Source organism: Vombatus ursinus, unplaced genomic scaffold (genome assembly GCF_900497805.2).
Source record: "Vombatus ursinus unplaced genomic scaffold, bare-nosed wombat genome assembly UNPS02014158.1, whole genome shotgun sequence".
NCBI lineage: Eukaryota > Metazoa > Chordata > Mammalia > Diprotodontia > Vombatidae > Vombatus > Vombatus ursinus.
Genome location: NW_020953936.1, coordinates 6137108 through 6159827, shown reverse-complemented (window position 1 = coordinate 6159827; position 22720 = coordinate 6137108). Strand labels below are relative to the sequence as shown.

The 22720-nt window shown below is 40.7% G+C and overlaps 1 protein-coding gene and 1 long non-coding RNA gene across 7 annotated transcripts in view; one reads left to right on the top strand and one right to left on the bottom strand.

Moving 5' to 3' along the window:
- Nucleotides 1-22720, top strand: part of PTPN3 (protein tyrosine phosphatase, non-receptor type 3) — a 287103-nt gene that overhangs the window by 42852 nt on the left and 221531 nt on the right. The window contains exon 1 of one of the 4 annotated variants that reach the window (XM_027859063.1): nucleotides 5061-5194. The exons of 1 other annotated variant lie outside the window; for it this stretch is intronic. Coding sequence is in view for 1 of the 3 variants with exons in the window: in XM_027859061.1 (XP_027714862.1) it covers nucleotides 18177-18186 (10 nt within the window). In the remaining 2 variants the exon portion in view is untranslated. Of the gene's footprint in view, nucleotides 1-5060; nucleotides 5195-5743; nucleotides 5763-18167; nucleotides 18187-22720 lie in introns of those variants that run through there. 2 more of the 4 variants (XM_027859062.1, XM_027859061.1) reach the window with 2 other exon arrangements.
- On the bottom strand, nucleotides 1994-5763 carry LOC114040857. 3 transcript variants are annotated; one of them, XR_003568847.1, is made up of 4 exons: nucleotides 5677-5763; nucleotides 4154-4218; nucleotides 3845-4020; nucleotides 1994-2027 (listed from the first exon to the last, which is right to left on the bottom strand). It is a non-coding gene; the product is annotated as an uncharacterized LOC114040857 (long non-coding RNA). The 3 variants fall into 3 exon arrangements; XR_003568848.1 differs by lacking the exon at nucleotides 5677-5763 and adding an exon at nucleotides 5054-5142; XR_003568846.1 differs by lacking the exon at nucleotides 5677-5763 and having other exon boundaries at nucleotides 4154-4637.

The window sequence follows — 22720 nt, the reverse complement described above, 5'->3', positions numbered from 1 at the left end:
ACTTAGGGTAAGCATTCAACATTTTATGACCAGATCACTTTTGCTGAATATGATCATGTTAAGTGATAGCAGTGCCACCTGGTTGTTAAATGAATTATTTTTTAACCTTAAGTCAAATAATTGTCTGTGATCATGGACATTGCTCAACTCTAGAAAAAGGTCAAGTAATTCACTTACTTTTAGCTTGGGGGAATTCTGCTGGCATTTGTTGGTCATCTGGCCATTTGGATCATAGCCACAGTAGCTCTGTACCAAAAGGACATTAGCCTGTCCTATTCAAGGAAAGACTTTCTAGCCACCATTCTGTAGTAGGGATTAGGGAGTCCAATAGATTAGCAAATGGTAGTAAAGAGTAAGCTTGGTGACCGTAAGACCAGTAGAGATACCTAGCAGAGATAACGTGATGCCCAATGGAATTAACACTTGACAGTAGGAAGCACAATGACTTCATCTAAATTCACCTGCAATTTGGGGGGCATGAGTTTTCCTAGTCATACATGCAGCCTGGTCACCTGTGTCCCCTATATACGTACCCTCCACCCATGTTCTCTGGTCCTTATTTGTCTTTTTGCGTGTGTTCCTTGGTGCAGTGGATAGAGTGCTGGACCTGGAATGAGGAAAGCCCGAGTTCATGTCCAGCCACAGTTACTAGCTGTGTGCCACTCGATATATCACTTAACCTCTGCCTACCTCTGTTTTCTCATATGTAAAGTGGGAATAATAATTGCACCTATCGCTCAGGGTTGCTATGAGGATGAAATAATATTTGAAAAGTGTTGTGCAAACCTTAAATCATTACATAAATGATGGTTTCGTTATTATCATCATTATTATACATAACTGAATTCTAGGTGTGTTCCCTAGTCAGTGTTCTTTACAACTGACTTCCCCATTGGTTGTAGAGTAACCTGTGGCAGAGTGTACCGCATGTGTGCATGGTAGAATCTTTTCTTGTCACTTTATTTGCTATGCTATTTATAAATACATTTTGTTTTGAACTCATTTGCCCTCTAGCTGGCTAGTAAAAGCAAACTCATTGGTAGGGGCTTGTCAGTTATGGATTTGTATGAATGCTGACCCATAGAACTCCTTGAATCTGGGGTTATTTTTCTGGGGATCTGCATGTAGGGAGGCAGGAGGCTACCCATGTTTTGTTTTGTTTTTGTTACTGTGGAGTTACCTTGGGAAAAAAAGTTTTTTAAAACTAGAAACCAAACACAGAACAAATCAGAATATTTATTTTCAAATATCTGACTTGTATTAAAGAACATAGTAATATCTGACAAGTTTACTGACTGTTGTAAAATGAAAGACAACTTCATTCTTGTTTCTAATGAATAAATTATAATGGGAGAAATAACCTTTTATGATAGTCACCTTAGCAAGCTAAGTCTTTCATTCCAGGGAAGCATCATAGAATTCACTTAAATTCAATTCAACAAGCATTTATTAGCACCTACTATGTCCCAGGGGCTGTGTCAGTTGCTAGGGATACAAAGACAAAAACCAAAATTGTCCTCAAGGAACTTATATTCTGTTAAGAGGAAACAACATGTATACAGAAAATTAAGTACAAAATGTATACAAAGGTGTTTTCTTTTTCTAAATAGTATTTTATTTTTTTCCAATTCATTCATTTTTACAAAGTTTTGAGGTTCAAATTTTCTCCCTCCTTCCATCTCTCCCCCCTTCCTAAAATGGTAAACAATTTGATATAAGCGATATATGTGCAATCATGTCAAAAGTATTTCCATATCAGTCATGTTGTGAAAGAAGAAACAGATCAAAAGGCACCCCACCCTCCCCCCCAAAAAAGTGAAAGTGGTATGCTTTGATCTGCATTTAGAGTCCATCAGTTCTTTCTTTCTTTGGAGGCAAATATTTTCCATCATGAGACCTTTGGAATTGTCTTGGGTCACTGTATTGCTGAGAGGAATAAGTCATTCATAGTTGATCATCACACAATGTTGCTGTTACTGTGTACAATGTTCTTCTGGTTTTGCTCATTTCATTTTGCATCAGTTCATCTAAGTACAAGTAAGTACAAAAGTATTTTCTTAATGGTGGAGAGGCACTAGCAGCTGGGGGCATAGAAAAGGTCTCATGTAGGGGAGCATTTGGGTTGAGCTTTGAAGGAAGCTGGAAGTGAAAAGGGAACGCATTTCAGGCATGGGGATATTAGTCTATGTAAAAGCATGGAGACAGAAGATAAAATGTTATATAGTTGTCTGTAAGTAAGTCAGCTGGGCTGGAATGTAGAGTGTATTAAGGAGAGTGATGGGAAATAAGCCTAGAAAAACAGACTGGAGACAGATTGTATAGAGTTTTAAAAGCTAAACAGAGGAGTTTATATTTTCTCCTAGAGACAAGAGAGAAACACAGGAACCTCTTGAGTAAGGGAGCAATATGGTTAGACCTGGGCTATCAATGTGGCAGCTGTGTAAAGAAATGATCAGAAAGGGGAGCATTAAAGACAGGGAGAAGGATTAGGAAACTATTGCAGGTCAGTCAATCAGTCAATCTATAAACATTCAATTAAGCACCTGCCACGTGCCAGGCCCTTTGCTAGATGCTTGAGATACATAGACAAAAATGAAATGTCTCTCGCCTCAAGGAATTTTCATTTTATGCAGAGAAACAACATATGTACATATAAATATAGACCATATATAAAATGTGTGTGCATATATATGTATTGTGGATATGTATCTACATATACACAATATATACACACATATAGACATATGTACATGCATATGTACATGTATGTATGTGTATATCTATATCTATATCTATATCTGAGCTTTGAGCTTTGAAAGAAGCTAGGGATTTAACCAGGTAAAGTGAGGAAGAAGTCCATTCGAGGCATAATGAGCAGCCTATGCAAAGGCATGCTGAGGGGAGATGGAGTGTCCCATGTGAGGAACAGCAAGAAAGCCAGTTTGAATGGGCTACAGAGTATATGAAAGAGAGTAATGAATCAGTAGGTTGAAGTCAGTTTATAAAGGGCTTTAAATGTTAAACAGAGGAATTTATATTTGATCTTAGAGGCAAATGAATTTAGCAACTGACATGAAGCCCCAACTATGTGTCGGTAACTATGCTACATGTGGGGGATTCTAGGACAAAAATAAACCTGACCTCAAGGGGCTTCTATTCTATTGAGGCAATAGAGAAATACTGGAATTTATTGAGCAGGGGAGTGACAGGGTCAGACCTACACCTTAGGTATATCCCTTTGGCAGCTGTGTGCAGGATTGGTTGGAAAAGAAAAACTTGAGGCAGAGAGAATACTTAGAAGACTACTGCAGAAGCCTAAGAAAGAGGTGATAAGGACCCAAATTATGATGACTGATTGCAGACTGCAGAGAGATGGGAACTAAAATGTGATATGTTGGGAGGGAGGTAGAATTAACAAAATTTGAGGACTGATTAAATGTGTGTGGTAGGAACAGTGAGGAGTTGAGAATGGTTCTGAGATAGTGAACCTGGCTGACCCAGGTCTTTACTCAGTAAAGTGGCAGTCACTGATCCTTACCCAAGTGCCCTTTTCTAGAACACTGGACTTGGAGTCAGGAAGACTTGAGTTCAAAGCCAGCCTCAGACGCTTACTAGCTATATGATCCTGAGCAAGTCACTTAGCCTCTCTCTGCCTCAGTTTCCTCATTTGTAAAATGGTGATAACAACAGTACTTGCCTCTCAGGGTTATTGCGAAGATAAAATGAGATACCTGTAAATCGATTTGCAAACCTTAAAGTGCTATGCAAATGCTAATTATTATTATTATTATTATTAGTAACAATAATTACACTATGGCCTTGAGGGGACTAATGTTTTGCTTACCACAGCTAAAAAAGTATTCATATGGAAGGAAGTTACACAATTTCCATAATTTCCTTGCAAGCTCAATTTTCCAAATTTTTTAACCTTCTTAGGCACTCCCAGTCTTTGAAAGCATTCATTCAATACTATTATGAATCTCCTTAAATTTAATCAATGGCTTTTTTTTTCCCAGTAGGCTAAAAAACAAAACAACAACAAAACTGTGAGCTGGGGCAACCCTGAACAAGGAATGTTAAAACACAGACACACACAGACACAGACAGACACATACACAGACACAGACACAGCCACACAGACACACTGACACACCTGAGCTGAGCTGGGGCAGACCTGAACAAGGGACGACACTTCCTGGTACGATCAGGGAGTCCTTGCTGCAAGTACAAAGCCGGTCAAATCGCTACAGCTCCCCGGAGGTGGGGTAGAGAGGGAGCTCTAGCCGAGACAGGATACAAGCAGTCCAGTCCTGCCTACATCGCCCACACAGTGTGGCCACTTATTTAAGCCATAGAGTCCCGGGGGCGGTGGGAGGGCTTTATTACCAGCTCCTGGCTTCCTACTTTTGACCCAAACCTGACCAAGATCTGGGCATGCCCAGTCAGCCTTCTAAAGCCTATCGGAATTTTCAATGAATTGAATCCACTTCTCCGGGACTTCGTGGCGACCGGGAAAGGAGGAGGCACCCAGAAGGCGAGATTGGCAGGTTGGTGGTGGGATGCTGGGTGCTTAGCCTGGAGAGCCGGACCGACAGGACCAGGGGACAATGGGGGGGGGGGGCTTAAATAGATGGGAGTTTTCTGCAGTAAAGGAGACACGCTACCCAAGGGGAATGTTCCAGGGCACATTTCGGGCTTTGAGGTGCTTTGCATAGAAGCAAGACCTTTACTCTGAAAAGCAGTTCCCAAGACCGGCCCCGGGCTAACAAAAGGGTGCATACCTCTTTGTTTCTGAGCTGGAGTGGGGGCTACGGGTGGGGAGCTATAGATACATCCCACCTTCCCTGACCGGAACTAGAGCGGGGGGAAAAAAAGCCAGGTTTTTCCGTCCATGCCTGTCACGCCCCTCCAGCCTCCTCTCTTTCCCCGGCTCTCCCCGAACCCAGCCCCTCTCGGCAGGAGAGAGGTTGGAGTCCGAGGCGTGGGCCCCCTCCTCCCCGGCCTTCCCCTCCCCTCGGTGGCTGCGAAAACTGGGAGAAGTGGAGCGGCATACCGTGCGATGTCTCCTCGGTCACTCGCGGTGGCACTGAGCATGCTCAGCAGCCTGGGCAGGTTCGGGCTATAAGTAGGAAGCCTTTGGCGCTCCCGGGACACCCTCCCCACCTGGGCAGCCGGCTGCGCCCGGATGGGCCAGGTGAGTGAGCCCGGGGGGCAGAGGAGGCTCGTCTCCACCCGCCGCCGGCTTGGAGACTCGCGCTCTGCAGCCTCCGGTCCTCTCCTTCCCAGTCCCAGCCCTCCACCTCCCCTGCGCCGCGCCCCCGGGGTAGGGACCGGGGTCTGCGGGGGGCTGGGCTGGGTAGTGCCGGCCTGGGCTGGGCCAGCGCGGGGGGCAGCTCCGGGCTTGCGCTTCGGTCCGCTCTGCCCCGGTGCGTGCGCCCGGGCGCAAAGTTCTTTGGCCGGGGAGCCCAGACGGGAGGTTGGTTTGCAGCTGCAAAGCGCTAAGCAGGGGTGTCTCATCTCGGGGGGAGGGGGGGAGAAGGAGGAGCCAGTGAAAGTTCTGGATGTGAGTTTGGAGTGTGTGACACCCTTGTTTTTCTTGGTCACTAAGGGCTCCCCTTCCCCCCCTCCCCCTTTTTCTGTCTCCTCCCCCCCTCCGCCCACTCTCATGAACTTTACCTGCTTGGAAAGTTGGGCCCTGTGGTTTTTGCAACTAGGAGGGAAATCCTAGAGCGGCAGCTATGTGCGGTTGTTTTCTGGCCCTGGTAAGAACTGACGGAGTGGATTTGGGGGTGGGGTGAGGTGGGAGTGGTAGTGGAAGTCATTAACTTTGGTGTGCTGAAAGGTGTAAATTCAGGAAGTGGAAACTCTATGGAGCAGAGTTCAGATTAAGGTGTGTGTTTTTGTTAATTATTTGGCCCTGTTGGTGCGTCCTTTACCAACTGGAACTGATTGGTTTTCATAATTAAGTTACTTGTTTCACCAGTATTCAGGGCGTCTCAAAAGACTGAATACAGTAAAGCTTAGAACTGCACTCGGTCAGCCTTTTGGGATATCCTGCATGGAAGAAGGGTGGGGGTAAAGGCTGGGTACCGTGCAAGAGAGGATGTACAGAGACAGATACTTAACTTCAGCAAGCAGTTTACTAAGCATGTATTTTGTAACAGAGGCTTGAGCTACAGCTAGAACACCTGGATTCAAGACTGGCTTCTAACTTGTGTGTGACCCTGGGCATATCACTTAACCCTTCGGTGCTCTGGGCCCTAGAGCGCAGGGCATCAAACTACTAACTTGACTAGAAGGTGCCGTACCTGCATTGATACAAAGAGTTCTTTCACCCGGGAGCTTCCTTTAGCAATAAAAACACAGCTTCAGCCCCTCATCCCCAGATGCCTGGTACTTTGGCTTCAAAGACAAAAGCAAAAAGTGCCTTCCTGTCCTCAAAGGGGGTTATGATCTATTGAAAAGTGAAAAACATGTACCCAGAAAAATAGATGTGAAACACAAAGTAATTTCTGGGGGGTGAAGTTAGAGACAGAACTGGGGGAATCCGGAAAGGTTTCTTGGAGGAGGTGGTACTTCCAGGAATTAAGGACATTTTTTTGGATTGCAGGTTTTTTAGGGGTTAGGAAAGGAGACTTCTAATTGTAATGAAATAGTGAATAAAACAATACCTCACCTGCCAATCACCCTATTCCCTTTAAAAATGCTATTTTGTGGTCACTTGTAGTTTAAACATTCTTCCCATTTCAGGAAGTTAGGGAAGTTTGTTAAGTAATAACCTCACCACGCCACAAACATCTCTCATGGGCAAAATATATGAAGATTCATGTTATGGCTCTGAGCGAGCCCTTATTTAGGGACGGCTAGGTGGCGCTGTGGATAGAGCCCTGGGTCTGGAGTCGGGAAGACTCACCTTTGTGAGTTCAAATCCAGCTTAAGACACTTAATAGCTGTGTGATTCTGGGCAAGACAATTAACCTTGTTTGCCTCACTTTCCTCATCTGTAAAATGAGCTGAAGAAGGAAGTGGCAAATTCCTAGTGTCTTGCCAAGAAACTCTGAATGGGGTCCAGATGCGTCTGACACAACTGAAAACCTTTATTTTGGAAGTTAGCTCCTAGAATCTTAGCATTTTGGAGCAGAAAAGGATCTTAGAGATAATTTGACCCAACTGCCTCATTTTACAGATGAGTCTTGAAACTAGTTAGTGACGGCACCAGGACTAGAAGTTGGATCTCCTAACTCTCAGGATATCATTATCATCATCAGTGATAACTTACTAGTATGCGTAGTGCTCTGAGGTTTTCAGAATTCTTAATATACATTATCTTGCTTGAATGTCACAGTCTTATGAGGTAGATACTACAGATTGTATCTGTATCAGTTCATTTAAATCTTTCCATGTATCTCTAAATTCATTTTTTTCCTGCAGAGTAATTTTCTACTACATTAATACATCACAGTTTTTTCAACTGTTCTCCCACACTTTTTTTCCTAGACTCTATACATTTGTATTTTATAATTGTTTGATCTCCCTGCTAGGCTCTAATAACAGCTACATTTAGATAATTCTTTAAGGTGTACCAAGTGGTCTGCTTTACATATTTAGGATGTCTGAAAAGTCTTAGTTCAGTTTTACGCTTTAGTAGTCCATAAAAATGTTTGGAGTCAGGAGAGAGAGTGCCTTGGTCCGAGGTATAGCAAGGAGGCCATTGTTAATAGATTGAAGAGTCCATGGAGGTGAATAAAGTGCAAGAAGACTGGAGAGGTGGGGTGAGGTTATAAAGTTTTAAGCTTTAGTAACTTAAAACCTCACCAAGACTTTAGGGATACCCCTTATTATCTCATTTGATCTATGTAGGCCATGAAGGAATAGACTGGACCTTAGCACAACTTTTTATTTCTCATAGTATCCTGTAAAGGGTTCTGCCACATCGGGTAATTAATAAGTGCTAATTAATGAAAAATACTTAACACTAAAATGATATTGAACGTAATTTAGAAGTAGTCCTGAAAGGAATTTAGACTGCCGCCTCTGTGAAGCTCAGAATGGAACTAATGAGATGCCAAGGTTACTCTTTAGAGGGGGCAAAGCTGCTTCATCTTCTAAACAAAGTACTCTAGGTCATTTTAACTTTATAACTCTTTTATCCCAAATCAAGTCTTTCTACTTTCGCCTTCATGATCTCTTCCTCTGTTACAATGTTATCCCTTCTCACTTTTCATGGGGTAACTGAGATATAGAGTTAAGTTAATCCCATAGGGATTGGCATACCAGGTAGAGCCAAAGTTATTGAGGAAATGAAGGTACCCAAAGGTACATAAGCAGTAGGACAATGCTGACCTGATGCTGAGCCAATGAGTGAGGAGTAGTATAGCCTTAGGACTCTTTGTAACTCATACCTCCCCCTGGCAGCAGCAGGATTGGTTTTAGCGGGGCGGTTAGGTGACTCTAGTTATAAAGATTAGGGGTCTATAGACAAAGCAGTATTGATTGGTCTCTTGGCTTTGGATCATATATTTTGTATTCCTGTCCCTTGAATCCCGGGTCTTGCTCCCACGTACTGACACCTGACCTTTGCCTCATTCTGGCTAGCTAGTTTGCTTGAACTCCCAGGCCAGCCAACTGGTCATTATTCCATCTGTCTTGTTTCCTCTTCTTCCAGAGTTTCTTTGGCAGGATGTGAGGGTAGACCCACTTTTATTCATGGGCTTTCTCACTCTTCTTCCTTCTCCTTCCCTATTCCCCTATCCCCTCCCTCCTCAATGCATACATTGCTGATCAGTGTTCTTATCATAACAGCAATCAGTTCTAGGCCTAGGTAGAATTTGTTATTTTTGCTTACTTGCCAAGAGTTCTTACTGACATGAGTTGAGGCACACCCTGGGTTAGGGCAGTGTCCTTGGCATTCTTTTATTCAGATGCTGGCAATTTATGTGTTCTTTCAAATGTATCCTTTTGATTCAATTGGGTAGGACATGGAGGGAGACTTTGGGTAGGTCCGTGCCTTAAAAGAAATCTTGTAAATTGTCTCCAAACCATAAAGGAGAAATTTTCTTCATAGAGCTATTGGTTTGCATTATAGTAGAAGGGAACGTAGAATGAGAAGGGATTTTGAAGATCATCTGATTCAAACTTTATGGAATTCCACTGGTTGGATCAGTTCACAATTCCACCAACAATGAATTAGTGTCCCAATTTTTCCACATGCCCTCTAGCATCTGTCACTTTCCCCTTCTATCATTTTAGCCAATCTGGTAGGCATAAAATGATATCTCAAGGTTGTTTTAATTTGCATATCTCTAATCCATAATGATCTAAAACATTTTTCATACGACCATAAAATTGTTTTGATTTCTTCATTAGAAAACTGCCTATCCATATCCTTTGATGATTTATCACTTGGGGAATGACTTACGTTCTTACAGATTTGACAAGGTTCTTTACATATTTTAGATATAAGACCTTTAAACTATCTATAAAATTTTCCCCCAATTTTCTGCTTTCCTTCTGATCTTGATTACATTTGTTTTATTTTTACAAAACCTTTTTAAATTAGTGTAATCAAAATTATCCATTTTACACCAGACTTTGCTCTCTGTCTCTTGTTTATTCTTAAATTGTTCACCTATCCATAAGTCTGATAAGTAAATATGTTCCATGTTCCAATTTTTCTTGTAAAATTTCTAGATCTTTTATCCATTTTGATCATATCTTGGTAAATGATATAAAATATTGGTCTATCCATGCTGCTTTCCAGTTTTCTTGACAATTTTTACCAAATAATGAATTCTTACCCCAAATATTGAGTCTTTATACTTGTCTAATACGAGGTTATTATGTTTATTTGCTGCTGTAAATTTTATGTCCACTCTATTCCAATGATTTACCATTCTGTTTCTTGGTTTTGATAATTACAGACTTGTAATGTAGTTTAAGATCTGGTACTGCTAAACCTCCTTCCTTTACATTTTTTCCCCATTATTTCCTTTGATGTTCTTGACATTTTATTCAAAGCGGTGCCCATCAACTGGGAAATGACTGAACAAGTTGTGGTATATGATTGTGATGGAATAGTACTGTGTTATAAGAAATGATGAGTTCAATGATCTTAGAAAAACATGGAAAGAATTTCATGATATAATGAAGCAAAATGAGCAGAACCAAGAGAACATTGTATAATACAGTAACAGCAATATTGTTTTAAGGACGACTTTGAGTGAATAAGTTATTTTGACTATTATAAATATCCACATTAACTATAAAGGACATATGAAGAAAGACGCTATCTACATCCAGAGAAAGAACTGACAAATAGAAGTATGTATAGCATAATTTTATGTGTGTGTCACACACACACACACCCTATTTGTGTCTAATGGTAGTCATCTCTACGGTGGGGTAGGGGGAGGTTAGAAAAAAGGAGGAGGAAAAAAGATTTACATTCTAATTTTTGTTGTATATTTGAAAGGAATAGCAAGTTGTGTGTAGCAGATTTACAGTTTCATGTTCAGTCATCTTTTTATTGTACTGTGTTATGGAAATGCTTATTTTATTCCATAAATATGTATTAATGTAATAAAATAAAAGGAAAAATAGAATAAAATAAACTAGAAATTAAAAAATAAATATGACCTCATGTGGTTCTTATTATTAGGGGCATATGCTAGCAGCAGAACAGCCTCTCATGGCTAGAGTGCTGCTGTTTCTTTGAGTGCCGGACAATTCCTACATGCTATTCTTGAAGTTACTGGAAAAGACTAGAGCAATTTTTTCATATCAGTGTCATTTCAGTAGAGCTTAGCACCCACAGAGATGATGCTCTGCTTACGGTTATAACATGGAGTTGTTAGCAGGTGGGGTGCCCAGAAAGTGGGGCACAGGCATGATCATCAAAGTGGGGTCTGATCTAGGTCATGGTAGTTGCTGGGGCTTGGACTTTGAGTATGTTCACTTTAGGTTGGTGTCATTGCTGCATCGATGGCGTTTTGTCATAATTCTACTTTGAAATAAAAGTTTTCATCCTCTCACTATTTTCTTTGCCTCATGGATTTAAAATATGCATTATGTGAATCGATGAATCTTGATTATTCAAAGTATTGTTAAATTCTGACCCTTCTAGGGTTAACAAGATAGCAAATTAGAATCACAGAGTAGGAAGTGATCTCGGAAGCCATCTAGTTCATTCCCTTACAGGGTACTTGATGTTGGCATCCAAATTTTACTTGAAGAAATCCAGTGAAGTCAAATGCATTACTTCCAGAGATCAGCCATTCCACTTTGGGATGGCTAATTGTTAGGAAGTTTTTATTTATATCAAGCCTAAATCTTCCTCTTTGAAGTTTCTACCCATTGTTCTTAGTTGTACCTCTGGGATCAAGCAGAACAGGTCTGATCTCTCTTCCAGGTGACCTCTGTACAAAAACTTGAAGCCCATGTTCATCTCTCTTCCTTAGTCTTATTTGCTGGTTAACCCCAGTTCCTTTAGATTTAATACACCTTGGTCCCGGGGCTCTTCACCATTCTGGATGCATTTTTCTGGTTATTCTCCAGCTAGACATTGTCTTTCCTAAAATGTACTTCAGATGGGGTTTGAATGGGGTGGAGGACAGCCGATTTATCAGATCTGTAGGCCTGAGAACTATGCCTTTCATAATTTAGCCCACGGTCATATTAACTAGAAAGTATTAATGGGGGTCAGATCACTTTGTTGACTTACACGGGGTCTACCATCCTCTCATATCCCTATCTCTTTCACACAAACTGTTATTTTTGGTGAAGTTGTTTTTTGACTCCCAAGTGTCAGACTTTAAAATTTATCTCTATTTAGTCGTAACTGATGTGTTTGTTTTAGAGCTAAACTGTCTTCCGTCTTGTTAGCTAACCTTCTCAGATTTCAATATGTAACATTGATAAACATGCTTTTTATGCCTTTATCTAAGTTGATGGTAAAATGTTAAATAGCACAAGGCCAAACATAAATCCCTGTCCATACTCCACTGTCATCCTTTCAATTAAAAATAATTAATAATAACAGTAACTAGCATTGATATAGAGTCTTAAGGTTTGCAAAATGCTTTACAAATATTTCATTTTTATCCTCATAACAACCCTTGGGAAGTAGATGCTTTGTTGTTGTTCAGTCATTTCAGTGATGTCTGACTGTTCGTGACTCCATTTTGGGGTTTTCTGGGTAAAAGATACTGGAGTGGTTTGCCATTTCCTTCTTCAGCTCATTTTACAGATGAGGAAACTGAGGCAAATAAAGTGATTTGTCTGAGACCAAATTTGAATTTGGGAAGAGGAGTCTTCTTAACTTTAGGCCTGACGCTCTATCCACTGCACCACACAGCTGCCCCAATGTGTGTGTATGTGTGTGTTGCTGGATGAGTTCCTTGTATATCCACACTGGTCTCTTTAAGACTCCTTTTCTTTGTCATCAGAATAATTTCTCTTTCAGTTCCTACTTTATGTAAGTCACAGTGTTAGAAACTGAGGGAATTCAAAGAATAAGAGAAGGTTTTTCCCTTTTTGCAGCTTAAAGTCTAATAGGGGAGATAAGTAAGAAAAGCAAAATATAGGAGATTAAAGAAAGTGAGAATTGGTGAGAGGCCGCAAGGCCTGGTTTATTAAGGATACAATGTAGTAAGTTAGTCAGTCAGCAATCATCTAGTTAAGTCCTTACTTTGTGCAAAGACACTATGGCAAGTTTTGGAAATGCAAAGAAAGGCAAGAACAGTGAACTTGCCCCCAGGGAGGTCATATTGTAAATGGGAAGACAACGTGCAAATGTATACTTGAGATATATGCAGAGTAAGTGGAATGTAGAGGAGAGGCATAGGGGAGGTGGGAGGGAAAAGTGGTGTTAGAGAGAGGCCTCCTGCAGAAGGTAGAATTTGAACCCGAGTCCTGAAGAAAGCCAGAAAAGCCGAGGTGAGGAGGAAGAACATTCAAGGCATGGGTGCCAGCCAAGACAAAGGCCTGGAGTCGGGAGATGATGGACTGTCCCTATGGAAGAAACGGCAAGTGGGGCAGAGTACCTAGATCATGCCAGAAGATTAAAGTGGCAGAAGTTAGAAAGGTAGGAAGGGGCCAGGTTGTGAAGGCCCAGCAGAAGATTTTATGTTTAATCTTGGAGGTAATAGGGAGGCATTGGAATTTATTGAGTGGTGGGGAGGGTGACATGCTCAGACCTGCACTTTAGGAAAATCATTTTGACAGCTGAATGCGGGTGGATTGGAGCGGGGAGAGACGAGGCAGGGAGACGAAGTAGAAAGCTACTACAATAGTCCAAATGAGAGAAGATAAGGGCTTGAGTTGGTGTTGTGTCTGTGTGAATGGAGAAAAGAGGATGCATAGGAGAGATTTTATGAAGGTTGGATTGTGTCCAGTGAGTGTGAAGGAGGAATTGAAAGGGACACACAAGTTGTGAGCCTGGATAACTCATCATGGTGGTGTCCTTGTTCACAATAGGAAAACTGGGAAAAGGAGGGAGTTTGGGGAGTAAAGAGAGTAAGTTTTGCTTTGGACATGCTGAGTTTGAGATGCCTATTCAATTTGAGATGTCTGAATAGCAGTGGGATAGCTAGGTGTACAGTGGATAGAGTGCCAGGCCTGGAGGCAGGAAGACTTGAGTTCAAATTCAGCCTCAGACACTTGCAAACTGATAAGTCACGTAACTGCCTCAGTTTCCTCATCTGTAAAACGAGTTGGAGAAGGAAATGGCAAACCACTCTAGTATTTTTGTTAAGAAAACCCCAATGGGGGTCATGAAAAGTTGGACATTACTGTACAACAGAAAAATAGTTGTCAGTGTAAGACTGGAGCTCAGGAGAGAGATTAGGGCTGCTCTTAAGCCTCTGTGCTTTGTGAAGGAGCCATAGTGGTAGGGTCAACTCCAGGGTAGGAAAGCCAGAGACAGTGAAGACAGCTTTTTTCTTCCAAATACAGGGTATGTGTTTTTCCCTTGGCAAAAGAGCCAGCCTCATAAATTTCTCCTCCCTGGTGGTAGTGCTTAATGAGTCTGTGTATTTAGCAAATTTAAATTCACTGGACATTTTTGGTTAGGGGATTTTGGCATCCCAGGTTATTATGGCTTATGGTATTTTGGGGACTCAGTAATCTGTCCGCTAGGATTTGGGTGCTGGAGAGGTGAGATCGACCTGGAAAATTTAGGATTATCAGTTTAGGAAGACCACAAGGTCTCTTTCTTGGCCAGGCATCAGATTGTAAGAGCAACACTAAGTTTTGTTATTTGTGTGATGGGTGCACAGAGATGTGAAACTGGGAAATAGGTTTTGGGACATGAAGTTCAGGTGGAATTCAGACAACCATAACCAAAAACTGAGCCCGAGAGTCCTGGGGGTCAGTCTGAGTGCTGCTGGGAAGGCAACTGCTGAGAAATCCAAGCACTGGTCAGTGCTAGGATTATATTAATTATATTATATTATATTATATTATATCAACAATAGCTTATTGAAGTGCTTGCTGTGTATGTACAAGGATAATGTGGGGACATACAAAGAAATATTAGATGATTCCTACCTTGAAGCTTGGAAGGATAGATTGGGTCGATTGGTAGAAGTCATTCTAAGCCATGTGGACTTTACCTTATTCTGTTGTTGTTTGGTGTTTTTTTCAGTCCTATTAGACTCTTTGTGACCCCACCTAGGGTTTCCTTGGCAAAGATACTGGAGTAGTTTGCCATTTCCTTCTCCAGCTCATTTTACAGATGAAGAAACTGAGGCAGGCGGGGTTAAGTGACTTGCCCAGGGTCATACATCTAGTAAGTGTGTGAGGCCAGATTTGAATTCAGGAAGATGAGTCTTCCTGATTCCAGGCCCAGTACTCTATCCACTGTGCCACCTAGCTGCCCCTTTAGTAGTGAGCAGCTGAATTTGACTGGTAGGGAGTCAGAGGTCCTGAGTTTGAATTCATTTCCTCAGCTCTACTTTCTGTGTGATCTGGAGCAAGTTACTCACTTCACTTTCCACATCTGTAAAAAACTAGATAATTTCCAAGATCCTTCCAGCTCCAAATTTGTTATCGTATGGGCCTCAGAATTTTAAGCTGTGGAGAAACATAATAAAAGTGATAATTTAGGAAGATTAATGTGGTGCTGATGTGTAGGGTTTTTTTTGTTTTGTTTTGTTTCTGTTTTTTGCTGGTGGGATGAGGAAGCCTGTAAGCAAAAAGTATTAATCATTACATTTGCCTGGGCTTGATGGAAGAGACATAATGAAGCCAGATGGGATAGGGCTTGGTGACTGGTTATCAGAGGAGAAATCAGAGTTAAGGATTAGATCAAGTTTTTGAGGCTGAGTAATTGGAATGATGGTGGTGTCCTTAAAAGAAATAAGGAGACCAGGTCTTTTTGGAGGGGGGAAGGAGGGAAGGTAAAGAATAAGTGATGAGTTTCCAAATGGAAATGTTTTAGGAGCTAATGGGATACACAGGATTGGTGTTTGGGAAGAGAGGTCAGAGAAGGAGATGCAGATCTTGTGGTATTTTCTATAGAGGGGATAAAGGAAGTTGGAAGTGAATTAGATCTCTGAGAGAAAGAGTGATGTAACTGAATAACAGGAATTTTATGTTTAAAATGCTTGTGGGTCGTTTTTCAGTCATATTAGACTCTTTGTGACCCCACCTGGGGTTTCCTTGGCAAAGATACTGGAGTAGTTTGTCATTTCCTTCTCCAGCTCATTTTGCAAATGAGGAAACTGAGGCAGACAGGGTGAAGTGACTTGCCCAAGGTCAGAAGCTAGTAAATGTCTGAGGCCAGATTTGAACTCGGGGAGAGGAGTCTTCCTGACTACAGGCCTAGCCCTCTATCCACTGTGCCACCTAGCTGCCCCAAAAGATTTTATAGATGCTATTAAAAACAATCTCCCTGTCACTTCAATACCACTATCTCTTGTAACAAAGAAAAACAGGCAAAAGATCCCTATTTCTGTGGAGGGCACCACCATTCTTTCAGGCACCCAGATTCACAGCCTGGGTTGTCATTTACCTCCCGTAGCCAATCAGTCCGCAAGCGTCTTTCATTATGCTTCCATGTTTCTCTTGTCTGTCCCCTTCCCTTTACTCTTACCATAGTCACCTAATTTAGGCCCCAGGTCTCAGGCCAAGGTCTCCCACTGCAGCACGGGTCTCCCTCTGTACCCCCTCTGTCCCCCTTCTCCTTCCCTCCTTCTCTCTTCTTCTCCCTCCCCCCCCTCCCCCCCCCCACATTTAACTAGTTCACCTCCATATTATGCTCTATTTTTGAATCCCTTGCCAAATCCCAGCTCTGATTTATTTCCACCATCAGCCTCCTCTGTTCCCACTCAAGTGTTGCTGAAGGAAGCTAGAGGAAATCATGAAACTGATTCAGATCCCAACCTGGCCCTCACTATAGCAAGATAACCCTTTATTCTTTCCTAATTGAATTTCCATCCCACTCCCTACTGGAAGAGGCAGCGTGACATAGTAGATAGATAACTGGCCTTGATGCCAGAAAATTATTGTTGTTTTTGTTCAGTCTTTTTTTAGTCACATCTGACTCTTCCTGATCCCATTTGGGGTTTTCTTGGCAAGGAAATGGTTTGCCATTTCCTTCTCCAGTTCATTTTACAGATGAGGGACTGAGGCAAACAGAATTAAGTGACTTGCCCAGGGTCACACAGCCAGTAAGTATCTGAGGCCAGATTTAAACTTAGGTCTTCCCGAGTCCAGTGCCAGCTCTTTATCCACTGTACCACCTAGCTACTCCTAGACCTGGGTTCAAGTCCTGCTTCTGACATAAGACTGTCTGTGTGACCCTGGGCAATCCCCTTCACTTTTTAGTCTTCTGAACCTGTGGTGGCCAAACTCAAATAGAAACAGATCCTTGGGGCAGGCATTTTACTTAGAAAACCACAAATTAACCTCTTCTCTATTTTATTGTATTTTTATTTATATTTGGTAAACATTTTCCAGTTGCATTTCAGTCTGGTTTGGTGGTCAGAGTGTTGCAGGCCCAGTGAGTCTGATATCTCTTATCCTGAGTAATTCTCTTAGGACTCTTAAGTTTTCTTTCCTGAGTTCCTCGTACCATTGAAATCAGTGGTCAGCTCCTATCTACAAAGAGATTGTTCCAAACTTTCTCTTCTCAAGTTTCTTCCCTTGCCTCTAGTCTAGATCCTCATCCCCCTCCACTGCCCGCCCAGCACTCCCACATTCCACCCTCCCAACTGAGAATCTTGGCATACTTTGCTGAGAAAAGCAAGGCCTTTTGAGTACTCTTTTCTCTCCTTTTTTGCATCTTGGAACCCTTGACATCATTCTGCATTATCTCTTCCTTTAGTCCAATATCTGAGGAAGATATGACCCTTCTTGTCAAGGCCAGCCCCTCTCCATGTATCCTTGATTTCTGTCATCTTGAGCTGATTGCCCCTACTGACATCCTCCCTCTCCCTCTCATTTTTAGTCTCTTTCCATCTACTGGTTCCTTCCCTACTGCCCACAAACACAAGTTTTACCCATCCTTAAAACAAAAAACCCTTCCTTGCTCCTACCATCCCTGCAATAGATTGTCCTACATCTCTTCAATAGGCAGTTACTGGTGTTGAACTGAAACACAATTCCTTTTCCTCAGACTCCTTGAAAAAAGCTATTTATGCTCATTGCCATCATTCTTCTCTTGTTCACTTCTATTTTTTAATTTTATTTATTTTTGGAGGCAATTGGGTTAAGTGACTTGTCCAGGGTCACGCAGCCAGTAAACCTTGTTCACTTCTAAATCCTCTCCAAAATAGCTCCTGATCTTATAACTTAAAAGAAAGTGCCCTTTCCAAGTTATCAATGATCTCCTTATCCCCAAATCCCACAGTTTTTTTTTTCTCAGCCCTAATCCTTCTTGACCTCTTTGCAGCATGACACCGCTGACCATTTTTTCTTCTACTTCTCTGACTGGATCATCCTCCCATGTCATACCCAAGTGGGTATCCTCCAAAGCCTTTACCTGGCCCTTCTCTTTTCTCTCTGAAGTTTGGTACTCAGTGACCTCATCAGCTTCTGTGGGTTCAGTTATTGCTTATGCAGATGATTCTTAGATTTATTTATTCAGCCCTGGTCTCTTTCCTGTGTTCCAGTTCAACACCAGTAACTGCCTGTTGAGCATTTTGAAGTGAATGTCCTGTAAGTGCCTCAAATTCCGTATGTCCAAATGTAAGTTTTTATCTTTCCCCCCAAATCCATCTTTTTCTAAACTTCTTCAATTCTATTAAAGATACCACCTTCCTTTCAGTCACCAAGGATTCTAACTTCATTGTAACCATTCTCAGCTCCTCATATCCGGCACTCACCCTACTTATCCAGTCAGCTGCTCAATCTTGTTTCTGGCCCCAACATAATTCTCAAATATATCCTCTTTATGCTTGCATGGCCACCTCCTCAGATCGGGTCTTCATCACCTGGATTATTCTAATAGCCTCCAAAATGGTCTCATTGGCTCCAATCTTCTACGGTCTACAACTGCCAAATCTAATCTACAGCTGCCAAAATGATTTTTCCTAAAGCTCAAGGTTGACTATATTACACCTTGCATAATAAATTTTAGTGGCTCACTATTATATCCAGGATGAAATGTGAACTCTGTTTGGCATTTAGAGCTCTTCACAACCTGGCCCTATCCTATCTTTTAACCTTATTACACCTTATTCTCCCTTCTATGGTCCAGCCATCCTAACCTTCAATAATTTTTTTTATTATGAACTTGAGAGTTCATAATTTCTACAAAGTATACATTAGACTTAAAATGATAGTACCAACACTGCCCTTATTAGTGTCCCTTCTGAACTTTCTTTTTTCTACTTTCTGTATTTTTATTTATTTATTTATTTTTGCCGCCCCCCCCCCCTTTTTTTGGTGAGGCAATCAGGGTTAAGTGACTTGCCCAGGGTCACACAGCTAGTAAGTGTCATGTGTCTGAGGCCAGGTTTGAACTCAGGTCCTCCTGACTCTAAGGCTGGAGCAATGTCTACTGCGCCACCTAGCTGCCCCTACTTTCTGTATTTTTAAAAATGTTTCACTGGCATTTTTAAAAACCACTATCATTACCTCATACTGTTCCCACCCCAACACATTCTCTCCTTTTCCTCCAATTAAAACCCTCCCTTGTAACAGATAAATGTAGTCGAGTGAATCAGATTTGTGTTGTATTGGTCATGTCTGAAAACATGTGATTCATTTTGTCCTTAGAGTCTCTTGCTTCTGCCCAGTGATGGCATGCGAGATTTATCATTGGACTTCTGCAGTTGTGATCATTGATCAGAGTTCTTAAGTTTTTCAAAGTTGTTCTTGTTTAAAATGCTGGTCAGTGTAGTATTAATAGTTCTGGTTCTCTTTACTTCATTCTACATAAGTTCATACTGTTGTTCCCAAATTTATCTGAATATATGCCTTTTTGTCCTTTCTTTTAGCGCAATAATATTTCATTACATTTATATACCTTGATTTGTTGAGCCATTTGTCAGTAGTCTCCATTTTGTTTCCATTTCTTTGGCACAACAAAAACTGTTGCTATAAATATTTTTCTATGTATGAGTTCATTTCCTGATCTTTGATCTCTTTCTAATAGTGGTATAGTTGAGTCTGCACAATTTAGTGACTTTCTAGGTATGCTTCCAATTTTTTTTCCAGAATGTTTGGACCGCTTCATAACTCCACCAGTAATATATTGATTATTGTCATCCCATAACATTTCCAAAAATGGCCATTCTCCCTTTTTTGTGGGGTCATTTTTGCCATTCTAATAGGGTTGAGATGGAACATCACAGTTATTTTAATTGTATTTCTCTTATTTATCAGTGAATTGCAGTATTTTTTCATACAGTTGTTGATAGCTTTTTTGTTTTTGTTTTCCGGTGAGAAGTCTGTAAAACCTCTTAGCGTGATGTGTGGCACACGATGGCTTTTTCTTTCCTTTCTTCCTTCTTCTCTTTGACCATTTATCTACTGGGGAATGGCTCTTATTCTTATATGTATTTGTATCAGTTCCCTATATATCCCTTAGGTGTTGGTTGTTTAGTCATTTTTAGTCGCGTCTGACTCTTTGTAACCCCATTTGGGGTTTTCTTGGCAAAGATGCTGGAGCATTTTGCCATTTCCTTCTTCAGTCCATTTTACAGTTAAGGAAACTTGGGCAAACAGGGTCACACAGTTTGTAAGTTCCTGAGGCCAGATTTGAATTTAGGAAGATGAGTCTTCCAGACTCTAGGCCCTCTACCCACTTTACCACCTAGCTGCCCAATCCCTTGGGCGCATCAGACATTTATCAGACCAATTTACTTCAAATATTTTCCCCCAGTTTACTGTTTACCTTCTAGTTTTAATTGCATTGATTTTGTACAGTAACTGTTGTTAACCATTTCAACTCTATTACCCTCTACTCTCAAATTCCTTGCCCTTGACTACTCTGCCCTCTTACCATTTGTCCTTCCTGGATTACTCCCACCATCTGCCTTCTCCACTCCCACTCACATGCTGTTGAAAGTGTGTTGCATTGTGTCAAATGCTTTTTTCTGCATCTCCTGATAGAATCATGTGATTTTAAAAAATTGTTTTTATCATTAATGTTGTCTGTTATGTTTGTAGTTCCTAATACTGAACCAATTCTACATTCCTGGTATAAATCCAACCTGATCATAGCATATAATTTTTTATGTATGTCACTGTATTTGCTTTGCTAATATTTTATTCAGTCTTTTTGCATTGAATTCATCAGATATATTGTCCTTTTTTTTCCTTTTTTCTGTGATGTACCTCCTCAGTTTAAGTATCAGGACCACATTTGTCTCATAGAAGGAATTTGTTCGGATACCCTCTTTATTTTTGCAAAAAAAAGTACAATTGGAGTTAATTTGTCTTTTGATATTTTGTAGAGTTCACTTGTAAATCCTTGTGATCCTAGAAGTTTTTTTCCTCCATTTGTGAGTACATTATATCTTGTTTAATTTTTTTCTGAGATTGGTTTATTTAAATTCTCTATTTCTTATTCTGATAACCTTTTTATTTTATGTTTTTGGAAATGTTAATTTATTTCATTTACATTCTCATTTTTGCTGTCAAAAAACCTGGCAAAATACTTTTTAATAATTTCCATTATCCTTTATTTGAATTCCTCTTTTTCATTTTTGATGTTGGCAATTTTTTATCACCTATCTTCTGTTTATGTAGCTATTAGTTTCTTTTAAAAACAAGCTGCTAGCTTTATTTAACAATTCAGTTTTTTTGTTTCCTTGCTTTTCTATAGTTTTTTAGCTGTATGCCCAGTTTATTGCTGTATTCTTTCTCTTTTGTTGATGAAAGAGTTTAGAAATGAAAGTTTTCTTCCTGCTTTGACTGCATCCCAAGACTTTTGGTACGTTGTTTTATTATTTTCCTTGATGAAATTATCTATTGTTTCTATTATTTGTTCTTTGACTATCATTTCATTAGGATTTATGTGTTCTCTGTTTCAGTTTGAATCTTTTATTCAAATACCCTTGATTATATTTTAAATTGTATTTTGGTCAGTAAAGAAAGGATATATTAATATCACCGCTTTTGTGCGTGGTAAATTTTTTTAAAGGTGCCATACATAGCCGAGGAGTGTGTATATTCCTTTCTATTCCATTTCAATAATCTCCAGAGATTTTTCATGTCTAACTTTTCTAAAATTCAGTTTGGGTCCCTAACTTTTTATTTACCTTATTGCTAAATTTGGCTAGGGCTTAGGGGGGGAATATCAAGTTAGTTTTGCTGTTTCTTTCTCCCTGGAATTAGATTAACTTTTCCTTCAAGAATGCCATGCCATTTAGTACATATATCATAAATATTGATATTATTTCCCTATCTGTATTACCTTTAAGCATACTATGATTTTTCTGCTTACGTCTTTTAGCCATGTTTATTTTTACTGTTATATTTTCTGAAATTATGATTGCCAACCCCTGCTTTTTTGAATTTGCCTAAAGCACAATACATTCCATCTCATCTCAACTCATTATGAATCTTATAAACAACATACAGTGTTGAATTCTGCTTCTAATTCATTCTAGTACCCTTCTCCATTTGATGGGTGACTTTTCCCAGTTTGCTCTTAAAAATTCCTTCTGTTATATCTTCTATACTTTTCCCTCTTTTCCGACATCTGTATCTTTGAAGGGAACTTCCAGATCCTTGAGATCACAGTTCCATTTTTGAAAGATCTGTGCAAAGCACAAGGGTAATGTTTTGTTTTAAACTTGAACTGTGATTTAATTGGCATAGGAACTTCAGATGTGGAAACTCCCTTTATCACTGCAGGTCAGCACCTGTTGAGCAATTTATACTCTTAGAGATTTGCTTGAGGCATTGAGGCATGAAGTGACTCACTCAGGGCCACACAGCCACCCCGGCAGCCGCAGCCTTTGAACTGAGGTCTAATTGAGTCAGAGACTGGCGCTCTATCTGCTGTCACACTCTCTTACCTTGTCTTTCTTGCTGAGGTACGTATAAAGGATAGCAACCCAGTCTCTGCCTTTGAACTGAGGTCTAATTGAGTCAGAGACTGGCTCTCTATCTGCTGTCACACTGTCTCACCTTGTCTTTCTTGCTGAGGGTTTAAAGGACAGTGACCCAGTTTCTGCCCTCAAACAGCCTACTTTCAAGAAAGCCGGTGCAGACCTTTTAATCTGACAAATAATTATTAAGTATCTACTATTTGTATGGGGATATAGAA